The 18,564-nt window shown below is 42.2% G+C and overlaps 1 protein-coding gene across 6 annotated transcripts in view; it reads right to left on the bottom strand.

Annotated features, from left to right (window-relative positions):
* Positions 1-326: 326 nt before the first annotated feature.
* Positions 327-18,564, bottom strand: part of SEMA3D (semaphorin 3D) — a 147,753-nt gene continuing 129,515 nt past the window's right edge. For all 6 annotated transcript variants that reach the window (XM_027811917.2, XM_055711199.1, XM_027811918.2 and 3 more), the window contains 2 exons: positions 16,202-16,341; positions 327-5,031 (listed from right to left, as the gene is read on the bottom strand). In XM_027811917.2, coding sequence (XP_027667718.2) covers positions 4,618-5,031; positions 16,202-16,341 — 554 coding nt within the window. In that variant the 3' untranslated portion in view covers positions 327-4,617. The remainder of the gene's footprint in view (positions 5,032-16,201; positions 16,342-18,564) is intronic.

An 18,564-nucleotide genomic window follows, 5' to 3' on the forward strand; every position in this document is an offset into this window, starting at 1 on the left:
CTTTACAAACCTCCGAATCTTGATTACAACTGCAAAGAATGTCACACTTCAGCTAATGACAGAAGCCTAGTTCAGGGTAATCATAGCAACGCCATAGTAAAATATTACAATAGAGACCATTTAAAGTTTATAAAATGTAACAGAATATATTAGAGAGACATGTGGGCTTAATTTTCCATTCATGCAGATGTAATTCTTTAGACCTCCGCGTATCATCTACAACTATGTGCAAGAAGAACCAGGCCAATACTCTCTACAGAACAACACATAACTTTGGGTGTTTGACTACCAGCCTATAAATAGACTATTGTCTCCTTAGGCCACAATTGAGTTGCAGAAGGATTTTAATCTCTGCTGTCAGTGGAAGCTGAGCTGCACCTTCATTCTTGAAATCACATTCGTTTTTTGCAAATTAACCTGTTACAAAATGAAGAGAAAATAAGACATTTGTATGTGCAATCCTATACACATATGCTCATATGACAAAACATTAGTAAACTCATTTTCCATTAGTCGTTATTAAATCTTGAGACAGACATTATTATGAGACATGGGCTTATTACATGAATAATGAGTAATAATAACAAATAATTATTCATTATCTGAATTGTTAAATGCAGATCAATATCCATAAAGGTTAGACTAAAAGGTTCACAGCACTTGAACTGTAGGGATCTTCTGATTTCAAAAGCACATGAACCAGAGGAAATCTGTTGCATTCAGCCTAATTACTTTGTTATGAGTGACATAAGAACCAGGTCCAAAATCTATGCATGAACTAGAAGGTATTCAGGCTCTTAGATACCTCAAGCAATGTAAGTTTAATGGCTTGGAGAGGAGAGTATTTGCTTATGGCTTGAACACGCATTCACACCTGTTGTTGGAACAGTTTCCAGTAATGGAACTAGTTTATCAGAATAAGTGTTAATACTTTATTCCTTTTTCTGCTAATCCCATTTTCTGTTTTATTTTAACTGACTGCAAGATCGCTACAAAATTTAGGGCTCTGTTGGGTTTTAAAGCTTATGTCAGTTTTCAGCATTTTTATAACTACAGCTCACATTGTGCTGGTGATTCTAAGAATCTGTTTGAAGCCACTTCAGCACAGCCCAACACTGACCTTTTGTTGAAGCAGGGTCAATGGAAAGGTTTTGTTGAATGAAAAGATAATGTATTAATAATTGGACTCCTGGTTGAATGCATATGTAAATAAATATCTATGTTGTATCATATGCGCTAAGGGATCTGTTAAAAACCTACAGTTATTAAGGCGGAGGCAGCTTTTTTCCACTCTGGACAAACCTTTGTTCAACTTCACTTTTATGGAGCTCTTGAAGGAGGCAAGGCTCAGTTTCATTTTAACTATGGGCCTGTTGTGGCTCATAGTACAGATCACAGCAGCCCAGCTGACCCCCAAATCATTGATTTGAAATCTAAGCAGTCCTAAGAGTTGAGCCTTTAAATTATACAGAAGATGAAATATTCTGAAAAGAGGGGGATCCCCTCCTGTTAAGATTTCTGGGCTAGCTCATCCCCTGAAGCCTCTCTGGGACTGCAGGTTGCAAAGAGAGACCCACCGCTCCTCCTGCACCTCCTCCTGGGTCTGCACTGTTGAGTCCTGCCTAACAAAACCCTATCTTACCTCCTGGAGTGATCCCTGATCTGTCTCTCTCATTCCATGATCTCCAAGGTCCTCCAGGCTCTGGTTTGCATGTGGATCTGCTGTGCATGGGCAGCTGTGCCAGCCCTGCCACCTACAGCGTACATCTTACCCAGTGTACCAAAACATTGACTTTTATCTATGCAACACCATTAAATATGCTCCCTGGGGTGGCATGAACCCAATACAGCACACTGGTTTGGGGCATATTGAATTTATTTCCCGTGATGGAAGAGGCCTTATATCTCACTTGGGGGTTTACACTACCACTGTACCCCAGACTGATGAGGTCATTTCTTTAAGAAGAATCTCATTGCAGCAACATTTGAAATAAAAGAAATGAAAGTTGTTTTAAGAGTAATAACATTTTAATTCAACCATTTAAATCTAATGCTCCCAGCACTGAGACCCTTAGTCATCCCAGACTTCTACTAAAGTCAGTTGGGGGGGTTCATTTGTAGAATGCATAACCCCAATTATATCTAAGCATAAATCAGATTATTTCATTTTCATGGAAGAGAAAAACCATGGGTTTGCTTTTTTATGAATTAGGCAAACATGTGATGAGAGTCATCTGAAATGCAATAATTAAAATACTGCGTCACCACTGGGTAGAAGAGTAGGTCCTTTGTCAGTGTATGCGAATGCAGACCACTGTTATTCCATAGACTTGGTGTCGTTCCACTCATTTACTTATGTCCAAGTCCGAGAAATGGGACTTTGTGGACTGATAAAATTCCAATAAGGAATAATTGGGCAGGTTCTGTATGGTGACAGCACAACCTTCCAGCCAAGAATATTGAGTATCCCTGTCTTAGGGTGCTTTATATGTAGTAGTTTATTACCCCCCCATTCCTCCTTTAAGTAGTCTTAATTGGCCTTAAAATCAGGGTACCCAACATGACGAGCCTCTTGTGAAATGCCTGGCCAATGTTATTTTGCAGCAAAAATGGCAAAAAGTTCTCTGTGTGTTCTCAAAGTACTGTATGACTGGTTAGTATCTTCAGCGTCAGTCTCTCTGCTGATTAAAGGTCCTGTGCTGAGAAATTCCCTCCTCCCCACAGCCATATTTTATAATATTTAGCACTCAGTGCTTTACACTATCAAAGCATTGTAGGCATGCTATCTAACATCTCCTAATTAACTCATACATCTCCTATTAAAAAAGCACCTAAAATTAATGACATATGGCATCGCTGGCTTTTATACAACACATGCAACAACTCAGCCTTGGGGTTTTACAAGAAACGTGGGTAAGCTGAGATTCCTTGCTGAAATCTGACAAACACTTCACTATATCTGACTTTCAGCAGAGAGGAAATGAACAACGATGCAAATTGGATCTACACAACTATAGATCAGGAACTGAATGCGCACACAAACACCAGCATGGGCAAGGGCGAATCTGCAACTTTCAGAGCCAATGTTTTCGGTTCCTTAATGAGGTGCACACCAATTACATGGGTTTCCCACAGACTTTGCTCTCAAGATCTGTAGAATGCATGAGAAACAAGCAAAGTCTGTCGTTTTGGTATCCGTCAAAGCTCTCTTCCATGTGAGGAAGTGGCTAATTTGTCATTTCACACTCAAAAAGGCGTGAAAGGCAAAACGGAGGGAGGTTAGCTGGAAGAGAGGAAAGGGGGGGCGGTGACTCATGAGAAGAGACAGTAGGCCTGATTTTGAGCCTGTGTTTGTTGCTGCATATCAGGAATAAAATCAACGAAATCACATGCATGTAAAATAGACAGGAGTGAAGTCAGTGTTTCTTGCTTATATGGAAAAATTTACACTATTAAAACACAATATGAACCAAGGAACACTTTACAAATGAAAATTATGGTATATAGCAAATTTCAAACTTAAAAGTTTTATTTACACATGGACATCTTTTGTTTTATTTAATTATAATAAAAGTATTAATTCCAACGATGCAAATTTTCAACTTAAAAATACATAAGACCTTTGGGAGAAAATCCCAAAGAATACACACATCTGAGGAATGTCAGCTCTGTGTCAAGAGCACTGGTCTCAGCCACTAAATATTTTCCCTCATCGTCTTTTTTTTTTTTAGCTTTATTATTGTCTTTTATCTTTCTTTTCCTCTGCATAAAGCTAGCAAACAGCCAGAGAAACAGTCAGAGTCAAACCTTCGGAGAGTCAGGAGAGGTGCAGGCAGGAATCCCATTATTTGTTAATAGGATTTGTGCACATACCTCCCACTGACCACTTAGGAAATTTACTTCCAAGCATCTCGGTGGCAGTTTCAATTAGAGTCAACATTTCATTTCAGCAGATGGACTGCAAACTGGTGGCTAGTCAAACTCTAATGAGTAACGCTCGATAATTCCCCCCTTTTTTTTTTTTTTATAGGGAGAATGAATGCTGTTGCTAAGCCAATATTTAATTTGATTTTTTGCTGTGCCTGTCTGTGCTAGCAAACCCCACCCACGTGCCTGTATACAAGCCCAATGGGTAAATTAGCGGGTATTCTTGCAGATCTGTCACACATTTCTACCATGCTTCTTTTCAGAAAGATGCCAAAGAACTAGAAATACATCTGCCCTCCCCTGAAATGTAGCCACCTCTGGGGTGGAATGTGGCAGCAAATATTAACATGGGAACACGGACACCAAATCCTATGTGAAAATTATGCAGGAAGCACAGAACACAGCCCACGTAGCCTCAGGCTAGCCAGAAATTAGCTAAAAGTGTACGTTTTCTTTTTAATGAATTCATTTAAAATTATTGCCTGGTGTGTGGTACTCCAATAAGGAACATCTCATTTGGTATGGAATCCGCTTGTACAGTCTCATACAGATTATTAGTGATGGTGAGTTATCTGATCTCAATAAGAAGCAGTACTAATTCATAGGCAAGTTGCACAAAACTAGAACACAGTATTATTTTCTTTTTCTTTTTTCATGGAAAATGTCCTTTCTTTAAATAGCATTTGCAAACTATGTAGATAGTGGCCCGGCTGGCTCATGGTGCCTTCGGTTTCGCTTTTTTTTCATCTCCTGCACATGCTTCCATTTGGCACCACCTTTGTTCCGCTGCCGCCTCTTCTCCCGGTGCCACATCTGTTCACAGTATTCATCCAGGCTAAAGCTGGGGCTGCTGACGAGCTGGATATAGTCCTTGTACCTCAGCCGGGACTCCGTCAGCAAATCTCTCACCCGACCCTCATCATCCTCAGTTTTCTGAGTGCTTTCCATTTGTCCATTCTCAATGATGTTCAAATTCAGTTTCACAATGGTATGGACAAAAGTGTGCTCCTGGGCTTTGCAGAAATAGGCTCCCGCATCCCTTCTTTGCAAGCTGCGGATCAGCAGCCCATGCTCTGTTTTGATGACCCTTTCGTCAGCCTTCAGCTGTGGGGTTGGACAAAAAAGAACGCTATAGGTGAATTTCATCAGCAAAACCAGAATGCATGTCAGTCTACACTGAGGTGGAGAAAAGCCTCGGCTGGCACACGGCACGTCCCTTGTCCCCGGGTGCCAGCACACGGTGGGGCATGAGCAGCTGGGACCGATACCGGGAGATCCTTTCAGTGGCTGAGTTCTGCTCCTAACTATAGCATCTGCATCACTTACCATTCAGCATGCAGCTGTAAAAGACACATGCTGTACAGCTGAAAGGACAGACAGTAACACTCGTCACACCCCGGTGCAATGAGTCAGACCGCATTCCCCAAGGAAGGGTAGCTACTCAGTGCCACAGATCCCACTCGTTTAACTGCTTTTCTTGAGGTATCGCTAATGCACCCGATATACCAGTATGCTTACACATATGTGGAGAGCTGAGGCCCTACTATTACACTTGAAAATAAATACTACTACTGATTTTTAAAGTGAAGTGCTGTGATTCTGATCTTTTTGACCGGGTTTTACAAAAGGAAGTTGATCCTGGCTTTGACTCTCTGAGAGGTGATTAAAAACACCCAATGCGGTTAGACAAATGCAACAAAGTACAATTCTTTTATTGCTAAGATCTGTGAAAAAGGATGTAGAGGGAAAAAAAAAACCATTAAAAAAAAAAAGCAAAGAAAAGAATGAGATTGCAAGTGAGAGCTGAAGTGTGTCAGCGTGGAACTGCAATTTCGTTTATGAATGGAAATATTTCAAAAAATACAGCACGATCTCACATGTTAAAAATAAGGTGCACCTTAGAGTAATAACACTGTCAGGTAAGTTACATATCTGGTGATCTGAAAATGATTTCCAAAATAACCCAAGAAAAAAAAAAAAAAAAAAAAAGCATAAAAGCATAAGCCCACCACTGGGAAGAAAATAAAAGAAAAGAAAAGAAAAGAAAAAAGAAAACCACAACAGGATGGGGTACTGGGCACCTAAGTATTTTTGCAGCTGGGAAGCATAGAAGGTAAGTGATTTGCCAAAGACCATATAAAGATTAGTAGCAGAGGTGGAAGCAGAAAGCAGAGCCCTAGGTCCCAGTGTCCAACACCAGCATTTCCTTTGAAAATGATCCTGGTCCAGCCCAAAGCTGTCACCTCCCAGGTGTGCTATGTTCTGCTGTCATGCAGAGGCTGTGGCACACCACGGCACAAGGGACCTGGAGCGCTGCTCACGCAGCCCCCAGCAAAGCCAGGGCCCTCAGCACAGCCTCAGCGCTGCTGGTGGCATTGCGATAACGTAGAAACACTTAAGCACAAGGCTGAGTAGTGGGTTTAAGAAGGGGGGGGAGTGGGGGCAGAAAGAACCAACACAGAATGTGGAAAATTTCCCAGAGTGCACATCTGACCCTCCAGCAAACTTCAGAGGATGAAGATCAGGGAGGCATAAAGATGACTAAATTAGATTTATTCACAGTGGGTAAGCTACACACTGTTTCTTTATGTAAAAAATCTGCACATGATTCCCTTTTCTACTCCATGGGAAAAAGTGTATACATACGTATGATTCTCCATCTGTTATGATTCTAACTCACTAGTACTTTATCATAATAGGGTCGCCTGGAGCAAAGAGATGGATGAGATGACCTCCCAGGGCTTTTAGCTTTACCCTTTCTAAGTTTCTATGATAATGACTTTGGAAGGGTTAAAAAATTTGAAAGACTATTTTGAGATCACCAGAAAAAGCAATACACATATATATAAATTACATGCAGAGAGAGAGATAGATGGCTTAATACTGTATCAGCTGTAGCAGCCTTCAGTGACACACAGATTGGATAGGTAGGTAGGTAGGTAAGTAGGTGGGTAGGTAGATGGATATATAGATGTGTGCGTGGATGGATATAAGCCTGTGTACTGCTATTCATCTGACTGCAGCAAAGACAAGAAAACAACCGCTACAAAAGCCTGGTCAGAACGTGCCTGGTTCTGCAGCCAAATATTTTTTTGGCTCCTCCCACTATTTGACGGTGTTGGGTCAACCCTGAGCTTTAGTTTCCTTGTTTGCAAACTGTATATAAGCATGCCTACTTGGCACCAGCAGGGTGAAATCATACTAATTTCAAGAAATTCCTGGAAAATTGATTGTCCTGACAACAGGTGCTACATAAGCACAAGCTACTTTTGATTTACTACACTGTGTTTAAACCAAAGAAATCATAGTCAAGCCACAAGCACATACACAGAAGATAGGAGGGAGACAGACTAGCAAAGACCACCTTTCCACCTCCAGACCTACAGCATAGGGCAGGAGTCCTCAATTTATCAGCTAGTGACACTTCATTCCAAGTAAATGTACCTTTCTTAGGCTAAAAAAAGGAGCATGAAATGCATATAGGAATCCACAAAGAGGTAGCTGTAGGCAGAAATATGTCTAGGGCAGATGTTTCCTTGTGCTGATGTACCCCAGAGAGAGAAGCAGGAGCAGGGGCCAGGTGGAAGCGCTGGGAGGCTTGGCTGTTGCAATATGGCAAGGAACCCCCCCCTTTCTTCTGCCCAGGCTTCATGTCAATGTGAAGACCCAAGTTTGAGCAAATTAGGGAAAAGAGTGGGAAGAAGCAGCTCATTGCCAGACATTTGGGTTTCATAAGGCACTATGCAAAGACCAAGTTCCCACATTGTCTGAGTGAAAACAGGATGGATCTCTTTGAGCTCAGGGCTTGATGCAATTGCAGCAGTAGCATCTGCCTATCGGTGGCCCTGCCAGTATTGTAGTCTAGAGCGTCTTGACAGCTGTGTACCTCCTACACTTGGAAGATCTCCAGCTGGCTGTTTCAGCTGGCTGGGCACCAGTCCAAAGAGCCCTCAGTAGTGCTTTGCCTATTTTCAGTGAAAGGAAGGCAGAATAATGGCAGATCTAGACTTGAAAAGATCACTGGACCCCCAAGTCCAGCACCCTGCTACTCATAACTATTTACCATTTGTTTAGCAGCCATCACTTTCTAGTCGTAAACGTGTTAACTGATGGAGTTGCCTCCCCATCTGCCTTGGGATACTGCAGAGAAAGCTAACAGCGTCTAAATTGGACACGTCCCTTAATCCCAGCCCATCATGATTCCTATTTTTAATGAAGCAGTGTTCTTACCGAATGTCCTGTGTTAACCTTGGGTATTGATTTACAGTGACTGTCACCTCCTCCTCCTCTGTGCCTTCATTGTTCATTCCTGTCTTATCCTCTGGCAGGATGAAATTATGGCTCTGATTTCACAAGTACTGAGCAGCACTTCATTACTGTCCCCCCCCCTCCCCTTCTCTGTTTGGTATCCTGTTTATGTTGTTTTACCCATAGGTTCAGAACTCTTCCTGTCTTTCCCCTCTACTTTTCCCCTCACAGGGCTCTGGAGTTTCATAAACACCTGGCATTTCATTACTTGGTAGTAGATCTTTAACCTTTCGCTTGAATGCTTAATGTGCTCTTTGGTTCCTGACCTATAGATGTAAAACATATTTTATTAAAATTTGAGGAGAGTGAAAGGACTAGTTAGATAAAAGACATAATTTTGTTTTGGACAACTGTGGATTCATTGTCATCGTCCGTCCCCCTCCTCCCCCATGTCATAATCAATAACTCTCCTAAAATATTTGTAAATAGTATTTGACAATTCAGAAGCACAAAGGCTTCATTCATAAAAGCTTGCTGACATGTGCTTAAATTTGAGCATACAATAAAACTTAAACATGAGAGACATAGTTTTGTTCAATAGGGAACAAATCATAAGCCACAAAAACAAAGCAATTGATTACTATTAACTTTCTTTTCCTAGTGGAGTGGGAGCAGATTTTTTACAATATTTTATCAACAGATTGTATCTTTTATCCTTCATGAGAAGCCCATAAGTTTGCCTACAGTTACATTACCTGAATTTTGCCACATGCCAGAGATACTGGTAATATTTGACAAAGGGAAAAAAGATCTCCATGCAAATCAAACACTCTGTTTTCACAACCTGAATTTAACAATGGAGGAAAAAATAGGCATTGCCAATAACGATGGCAAACATTTAAACAATCAGTAAGTTGGAAAGCAACCAAGGATTTGGAAGTGCTGTGACACCAGGTTAGGTCAATGCCTTTTGTCCTTTGCTAACGATGTGTTTAGATAGCTCCCTCTGTACAAATAATTCACATGTCAACTCTTTCACAGTTAAAACACTGCACCTGTCTGGGAGAAGAAAGTGGCTTCAAAGCCTGCCTTCCCTCATTAATCAACATGTGAAAAAAATGTTAGTGGTAAGCTGGTTAGGGTGCAACCCCTGAACAAATTGAGAAGGGGAGAAAAGAAAATGAGGAACATTTGCTGAGAATTCATCTTTCTCTATTGTTTTCTTCTTCATCCTCATCATTCGACTGGAAATAAAGATCACTCTGGGGTTTTTTGGCATTATTGTTACACATTACTTTGTTTCTCTTGTACTGTGAAAATAATCATTTAACTTCAACGCAGCTGTAGAATTAATTTCTCTCTCCCTTTTTTCTTTTATTTTTTTTTAAACATGTTTTTTTATTTATCAAGAAGCCACAGGAAAAATGAAGAACATGTTGCTGGTGCAATGTCATTATGGGAATGTATGATTCCTGTTATTTTCAAGGTGAAGCTAACTTCTTATTCTGAGACTAAATTTTAAACTCTCCCTCTCCCCTCCACCCCTCCCCCAGTATATCCAAATCAAAGGAGAAATGTCATGTGCTATATCTCAGTTCAGAGTTATTTCTTCTTTTTCCCCAGGAAACTGTCAAAAATATTAGTCTTATTTAAGAATCTTGAGGTATTGGGGGGGAGACCAATGGGTCATATAAAATAAAAGAGTGAAAGCATGAAAGCTATAAGTAGTCCCTAGCCTGCAGAATGAACCTCTTCTTATTTTTCCCACTCTCTTGATCTCTTTCTCATTGACCAAAGGATTCAAGCACTGAACTACTCTCACAGAAGGTACTGCTGGAAACTCAGTTCTTGGTGCATGTCCTCCCCCTTACTCAGCTCCCACCCAGCTCTTAGCTTTTGGGGCTGGCACTGAATCTGTGACCATTTTTTCACAAGATGCTGCTGACTAGATGTTTGTAACAAAGAAACTGGCCATGATGACACAACAATCCGCAGCCACAAAAAAAGAGAAGCTTATGTCTTGGATAAACTGAAAAACGTCTTTTCAGTCTGGCTAAAATGTGGAATGGAAACAAGACCTATTTGCTGTGGTGGGGGAGCTAGGTCACAGTCTTGTGCCTGGCAAGATGTCCTGTCCAAACTCGTGTACCTACCAAACCACCAGATGGTCATCAAGCTGGGTCTGTCAGAAAAACACAGCCCAGGGCTGTGGGCAGGAATATGGAAAGGGTGAGAACCACTGAAGAAAAAACTGAAATGTCCTCCTGCCTTTTAGTGGATTCATTTTCACCCCCAGGTCTGAACAGAGCAGGAAGGAGAGAGTTAAGAGTGATCTGCACCTATTCTGCCACTTCAGGTTGGTTCTGTCCCTGCAGGGGAGGTGGCAGTTTGGCAGACCTGGAGCCCCAGCAGACTGGGAGCAAAGTCAGCCTAAAGCAGGGGGGGGTAATACTTTTCAGAGGCACAGGGCACCAAAATTAATGGCATTGTGGGGAGCTATGCATTTGCTTCTGGCAGTCCTGGTGCCTATTATATACACAATATAATACATACGATTTTTTTTGAGAAATACATAAATATCTGTTTTAAGCTTCAGAAAACTTCAGCAGTTTAAGACATTATGAACGTATGACATCCCTGCTCTTCTTTCATGAACTGCAGCCACTGAAATGTTCTCCCTCATCTCAGTGACTAATCCTGTGTGAACAGGAACAAACATAATCAATTGCATGAGCAACACTAAACACAAAAGCACTAGATATTTGACTCCTGACCTTCAAACAGCCCCAAACTACAGGGAAACATACTCCCACTGGCAGCAAAATGACCTGGTGACAGCTCCTGTACCGCAGGAGATCCTGTCCCTCCCCACAGGTTGCTCTGCCTGGAAGTCACATTCTGAACCATGACCCTAAGGGTGAAATGTTAGGGATATCCTGCTGGGCCAAATGCTTCCCATCTAGTCTGGATTTCACCTTTTCCTTCCCTCTGGAAGCTGTAGTGCATGTCCAGGACAGTGCAAAGCCATCTATTTGTAAAACCAGGTTTAAAGACTTGCTGAGACATTGCAGTTCCAGCCCTGGAACTAAAAGTCTGTAACCTAAGTTCCAGGTGCATTGAGTCATTTGCAAAGCATGGTATCGTCATCACAATACGTTATACCGCTACGGCACCCACTAAAATCATGTACAATGTTATTTGAGAAACCTGCTGCAGGAAAGGAGAGAGAGCCAGCAGAAAATACAATTGTAATGGGAAAAGTTATGATAAGGCATTGGCTGAGCAAAGATCAGGTTATACATTAAATATGACCACACTGTCATATTCTGTCTCATATGGTAATTTTGTCAAACTGAAGTACTTTGAAAAGAAAGTCAATCATTCTGCCAATCTTTGGATTTTCTGGGAAGGCCTCCAATTAGGCTCTAATACTGATTAATTCATTTTCACTGATAAGTCAAATTAGAAAACGTTAAAATCTCGATTTCTGAATCCCCAAATTAACAAGGGATTAACATCTTAACCTGCAAATACCCTTATCCTATCTAATAAGAGGAGTGATTTTTCAACACCTCTACAGGCCCACTGATTTATTTAGGCAGCCATATATGAAATTAGGAATTTAACTTTAGGTACATGCACTTGAAACCATGACATTACTAGATTAATAACTTTATCTTAAAAATAACAAAAGAACCCCAAACTTTTTTTTCTTTTTCTTCTAAAACTTATGTCTCCTGATATGATGATTGGAGATCTGCAAGATGAGTTTGCTCAGAAGGAGTTCAAGTTCTTAGGATCCTGGAACCAACTTGGGCCAAAACACTAGAAATTCTGTTACTATAAGAATTTTCTGGCAGAAACCAAACAGAATTAATAGCTGTATCCTGTCTTTAAGTGATCTAATCCTGTAACCTTCAATGCATGCATATGCATTTATACAGGCATTTATATATTTATCTTCAAAGGCTGAAAAAAAAAATACATAAACTAACAAAACCACCCTGAGGAGTTGTGGAACATGTGCTCCAACTTCTATTTTATCAAAGCTAGATCACAGAAACACTGCTATGGCTTTAGGGACGATATGTGGTAAAAAGCTATTTGCCTACTGTTAGCATTCATAATGCAGAAAATCTGTCTGCAGATTTCTCCTTCAAATTTTCTTCTAAATTTGCCTCAAAGGTTAATCTAGCCTTTTAGCAAAGCTTTGCTTTTCTCCTACAAACAGATGTCAGACTGTTTACACAGAGCAAGCCCAGTAAACATTTCTGTGGAAGGCTGCTAATGTGCAAAGATGTATGCTGTGTGCTTGCTGGAGCTTTAAATGCCATCACACATATGCACGCATTCCCTTACTCTCTCTCCTTGTGCACATCCTTGGCACGCTGGGCCATCCTGCAGTACTGGCCACCACCATGCCTGGGCACCTGGCATTTGGCCCGGAACAAGCAGCAGGGGCCAGGTCACTGCTACAAGGAACCTTTTGGAAATACAAAGCATGGCAAAAAAATAATATAGCTTTAACTTGGGCTATGTTAACTGCCCTAACTTTGTTCAAAAGTTGATTTGACCTGCAGTTTGTTCTATGATCAAGTAAGCTTGAGTTTGGCTTCCTGACTTTCAGCGGCCTATCTGAACCTGTGATTCATAAGAAAATCAACTGATTTTTTTATTTTTTTTTTTGGCCCACTAAATTGACACAGATAAAGCTCAATTTCAAAATTTCGATTTCAGCAGCCCTTCAAAAGAGGCTTTCACATCCTGGAAGTGTGACTTTTTATGATAAAGCAATTTTACATTCTTCACAGGAAGTGTGACTTTTTATGATAAAGCAATTTTACATTCTTCACAGGGAACTAGCTGCTTTAAGCAAAGTTTGTAGCTCTTTTTGAGATGCTCAGGCACATGCTATTTTTGCAATACATTATTTTTTTAAATGATTGAGTCTCCTCAAAACTTTCCATAACTTCCTCTTCAGAAAAAAAGAAGAAAAAACACCAAAAAAACTCCAACCCTAAAAACAATAAACCCCAAAACCTGTTAACTATCTGCTTAAATTTACTTTGAAATTAGTCTTAAACACATGGTTAGAATTAAGCAAATACTTTACTTGTTTCCCTGATCAAATATGGACGTGCATTTACAAACTGCTGCCTTAGGGAAGTAAAGCCCTCTTCTCTACAGGGCAGTTAAAGGTAAATCAACTAAAGCACAAACAATGAATGCCTGTGTGTTAATTAGCAGCTCATCCTGGAGGTCATGTCTAAGCATGTGGAGGAAAAGAGGGTTATCAGGAGTAGTCAGCATGGATTCACCAAAGGGAAATCACGCCTGGTGATACTGTAACACCCTTATAGGTAAGCTCAGGCAGTGTGACTGAGATGAGTGGACTGTGAAATGGGTTGGAACCGGATGAGTGGCAATGCTCAGAGGGGTTGTGATCAAAAGCACAGAGTTTAGCTGGAGGCCTGTAGCTCGTGGAGTTCTCTCAGGGCCCAGTCCTGATCAATTTATCTATCACCGACCTGGATGAAGGGACAGTGTGCCCTCAGCAAGGTTGCTGATGACACCAGGCCCGGAGGAGCAGCTGATTCACCAGAGGCTGTGCTGCCCTTCAGCCAGACCTGGGCAGGTAGGAAAGTTGGGCGGAGAGGAACCTCATGAAGTTCAACCAAGGCAAGTGTAGGGTCCTGTCCCTGAGGACAAACTGCCCCACACACCAGCACAGGCTGGGGCTGAGCTGCTGGGGGGGCAGCTCTGTGGAGACAGACCTGGCAGTGCTGGTGGGCAGCAAGCTGCCCATGGGCCAGCAGTGTGTCCTCATGGCCAAGGGGCCAAAGGGACCCTGGGGTGCATTAGGAGGACTGTGGCCAGCAGGTCGAGGGAGGGGATCCTCCCCCTCTGCTCTGCCCTGGTGAGGCCCCATCTGGAGTGCTGGGCCCAGTGCTGGGCTCCCCAGTTCAGGAGAGACAAGGAGCTGCTGGAGAGGGGCCAGTGGAGGGCTGCAAAGATGATGAGGGGGCTGGAGCATCTCCCTGGTGGGGAAAGGCTGAGAGAGCTGGGGCTGTTCAGCCTGGGGAAGAGAAGGATGGGAGGGGATCTTGTCAATCCATACGAATATCTTAAGGGCAAGTGCCAAGAAGACGGGGCCAGGCTCTTGCCAGTGGTGCCCAGTGACAGGACAAGGGGCAACGGGCACAAACTGCAACACAGGAAGGTCCATCTGAATATGAGGAAGAGCTTTTTTACCTTGAGAGTGGCAGAGCACTGGGACAGGCTGCCGAGAGAGGCTGTGGGGTCTCCTTCCCTGGAGATATTCAAAACCCACTTAACACAATCCTGTGCAACCTGCTCTGAGAGACACTGCTTTAGCTGGGGGTTGGACTAGATGATCTCCAGAGGTGCCTTCCAGCCCTGGCCATCCTGTGAATGCCTCTTTAAAGGCTGATAGACTTCTAGCTGGGTTTTTCACTTCATCCACCTGTGGCTTTTTCCTCAAGTATGGGCTCTAATGGAGGTTAGAGGCAGTAGGCATTTCAAACCATTAATCTCTTTCTTTTGGTGTTTACTGCACATTGTGGGAAGCACCATGTCTATAAATTAATCAGGTTTTTATTCCAAGCAGAGGAAAGAAGTTTTGCCAGTCCAAAGCATGAGAGAGAGAAGGGGAGTACAAGTACTGCAGTGTTGTAGTCAATATACAGCCGTGTGGTGTTTTTTGTCTTATCTGGTGGAAAATCAGAAGTGCATTGAACCCCTTTATTCTGGCTTCCCAGGCCAAGACACAACTGGGGTAGTAACTTTGGTACTACTGCCATGAGTCACATTGCTCACCCAGACGTGAGGTTCTCATGGGCACCTGCCCTGACCAGCCTTTAGAAAGAACCTGCACATATTCTGCACTCAGAAAGTCTCATAGGATGAATTACCATTGAGAGTGGAAGACTGGTTGGGTGTTTGATAATTCCTGTCATTTAAACTAATTTTTGTCTTGGATGAACATTTAACAAAAAAGCATATCTGACACCTGGGACCAGCTCCTTTGAAAGGGCAGGTCTTTTCCCGGCTCCTTCCCTGACGCCATGGTTGCCATCACAGCAGGACGTGGCCTCAGACACAAAATCAGCCATGTAAGGAAAAACTGTGAAAACTCCTGAGGTTTGAATCTCACTCAAACCCAGCCCTAATCAGTCCCAGTGCATTGACCATCTTGGCAAGTCGGAGGGTCCTTTTGCCACCACCTCACAGAGGAACCAACAGGAAATTGTGTAGGGGGTACGTGCGGACCCTGAGGCTTTGCCAGGGCTTCTCCACCAGTGAAGACCCTAAACCTGCCTTCTGCAAGAATGAAGGGCTATCACAAGTCTCACTGCTTCCTACTTCAGATGCAAGGTGCAGTTCTTTAACATGTCATCTCTACATCAGCACAGAGTGCCTTTTAAGAAAAATTCTCAGACTCCACTAACAAGAACAAAAAAAGCACACACAGAAAAACCCTCAAAAAATAAAAATCTTTTTTTACTGCACAGAGCATTCCTTCTCTGGGGAGAGATGGAGAGAAGCAGCAAGCCATACATGCAATTCTTAGCTACACTGCTTAACATGATAAGGGAATGCAATCAGACACTAAATGGAACAAAGATTTTATTAAAACAAAGGGGTTTGAAAATACTTTTACCTATAGGATAGTTGTTGTGTTAATTATTGGACAAAAGGGTGCTTTTTTGTTTAGTACTTTGATTTTTTACCATTAATTAAACCTTATTTACCTTTTCTTCTGGGTTTGTTTTTTTTTAATATGAAGGCATGTAAGTCAGAATAAATATTGAAACCTGCTTATGACACAGTGCAAATGGTTTCTCTCTTCCGCACTGCATGCCCCAAATGGTGATAGCAGAATGCTATGTGATACCTAAGGTGAGGCAAGAAAAAGTAGAACATTGACTAATCCAAATAACTCCTGCTTTTTAATGCTCAGGTGAATTCTCTATAGAGGAAACTTGACTTGATGACTATAACTTACCTCTTCTCGATGTTCTTCTCCAGAGCGCTGAATATACCACCTAATAGAGGCTTGCTGGGACTTAGGAATACATTCCAGAAAAGTCGAATTAAATTCAATGCCAAAAATCACCTTTTCATCAGCAGTTTCATGACTAATGCCTGGAAAGCAAACATGGTACAGGAGATTAACCCTGACCTGGTTTTTAAAGCAATGGGAAAATAGCCTGATTCAGAACAGATGCTGTAAGAGTGGGTGAATTATAAAAAAGCAAAAGGAAACTTAACTTTTAGCTTAAACTATAACTATGAGGATTTAGAGGCGGCTGCTAACCTTCCGTCAGTGCAACCGGTTTTTTAGGAGGTCAATAAAATCTATATCATGAGCTTGCTCCATTTTAAAGTTGAGGCTTTCACCTTTGAGGAATTTAAAATCTGATCTGTATTTTTCCTTTAAGTAATGCAACTGTAAACCTGAGCTAAAGTTGCTAAAGGTAGATTGTACCATCTGGTCTGTTCATCCCAAAAACTTTAAAGGAGTCACAGGACTAAAGTAAACTGAAGTTTACCTTCCTTCAGTATAATTTCAAATGCTCTGTGTACGTTTCAGACCAAATACTGAAGGAGCCATGAGCAGATGTGGGCTCCTTTCTTGGCCTTCTGTAAACCTGAGCAAGTAATTTACTAGCCTCTGCATCTCTGTTTCTCTTTCTAGTCTATCTTACCCGTCTCTTATCTGCCTTACTATGGCACTAAAGCTCTTTCTTATGCCCTGCCAATAACAGAAAGGAAGGTGAAAGCAGTGGTGTCTCCTAAATCAAAAGTTAGCTCAACAACAAAATTAATGCAATTTTTGATTGTTTTTTCAATATAATAAGTACCTATATGAGATCTATAGAAATTCAAGCTCTCCACATTAAATGCTTTTCTTTTATTTCACTGTGCCACTGAGATTTCAGCAGAGCCAAACAACTTCACGCAGCCAATGAAGTCTCTGGGAGGGAATCTCACACAGTGGAGCACTGAATTTAAATAGGTTTTCGGGCCATAATGTTATTAATTATCTCAAATGGTATAAATAAGCCAAGAGCCTGGAGTGGCACAGGTCAGCTTCATGGTTTTATGGCACAGTCATCTGGCACAGAAGTCAGGCCCAGCTGGATGAAATTTCTACTGGTGGTGCTACAACGGGGCAAAGGATTAATACCCATTTCTGTGCTAAGTCTTTTTACATTTATCTAGCAAAGCTAACTCTTCCAGTATCTCTTTCATTCTTCCAGAAAAATGTGACATTGTCAGCCTTTCTGCTAGGGTTCCTATAACCTTGAGCTTTGCACAGTCTCAGACACCCCTATTTGGAGAGCCACACTAAGCAGCAAGCAAGTAAATTCTGTCCCTTGGGAACGAACAGGAGTTTTGTCATTGACTTTAATGGAAACGAGATTTTACCCTGACTTTTTAACTATGTCTGCAAGCACACATGTACAGTGAGAGCCCTCTGTACTGTGCAACAGACTGAAGGCTTTGATCCTGTGGCAAGCAGCTCTGATTTCTGCACTGACTCATGCCGAGATCTGCAGCAGGCACCCAACACTGTCATGGCAAAAAAATAACCAGAGATCAATGGAAAGTGGTGGCTCATCCTGAATCAGACGTTCAGTGCAGCGATACAATCGACACTGTTTTGACTGGGCTGTTCGCTTTAATAAGCAGCTAGAAGAGCCCCAGACAAACCCAAGCATGGTTCTGAATGCTTTTCATTTATTTTACGCTGCCGCAGAGATTGCCGCGTAACCGCAGGATTTCATACTGACAGTGCTCGCTGGAAGAGAAGTGCTACAGTTGCCAAAGGAGCGAGCCAGACCCTTTGGCATCTGAAAAGGGGGTGTGGGAAAGGACGGGGGGAGCCCACAGGGAGAGGGGGTAGGCTCTTGTTAATAACAGGAGTATTTAAGTAGCTGCAGGGAGGGGAAGGGGCTGGTTTGGCAGCTGGAGCTTGGGACTTGTGTCAAGTGTATGCAGTGGAAGGGGAGAAGATGGCATGTTCCCCGTTCACCCCTGCAGGTTTCTTTGTGGGACTATCTCCTCTGTTTCTGTATGAAACATCACACACATCCCATTAGCTACTTGTAGGGAAATGTGTGAGGTTTTTGCATCGGGGCACATCTCCCTCCCCTGGGTGAGTGCTGGGGAGGGGCACCCATAAGGGATGTGAGGGTGCTGGCCCATGCCGGCCATCCCTTAGCAGCCCCAGCTCTGCAACTTCAACTGCAGGAGGGGTAATGTATATGAAGTGTAGGAAAGGCAACTGCTTTAACAGTGCTATTCTGTCGAGCTCAGCAAGTTTTTTTCAGGCAGAGAACCTCACAGTAAACTGTTGTCCAA

This window comes from Falco cherrug, chromosome 5, assembly GCF_023634085.1.
Source record: "Falco cherrug isolate bFalChe1 chromosome 5, bFalChe1.pri, whole genome shotgun sequence".
In the NCBI taxonomy this organism is placed as follows: Eukaryota; Metazoa; Chordata; class Aves; order Falconiformes; family Falconidae; genus Falco; species Falco cherrug.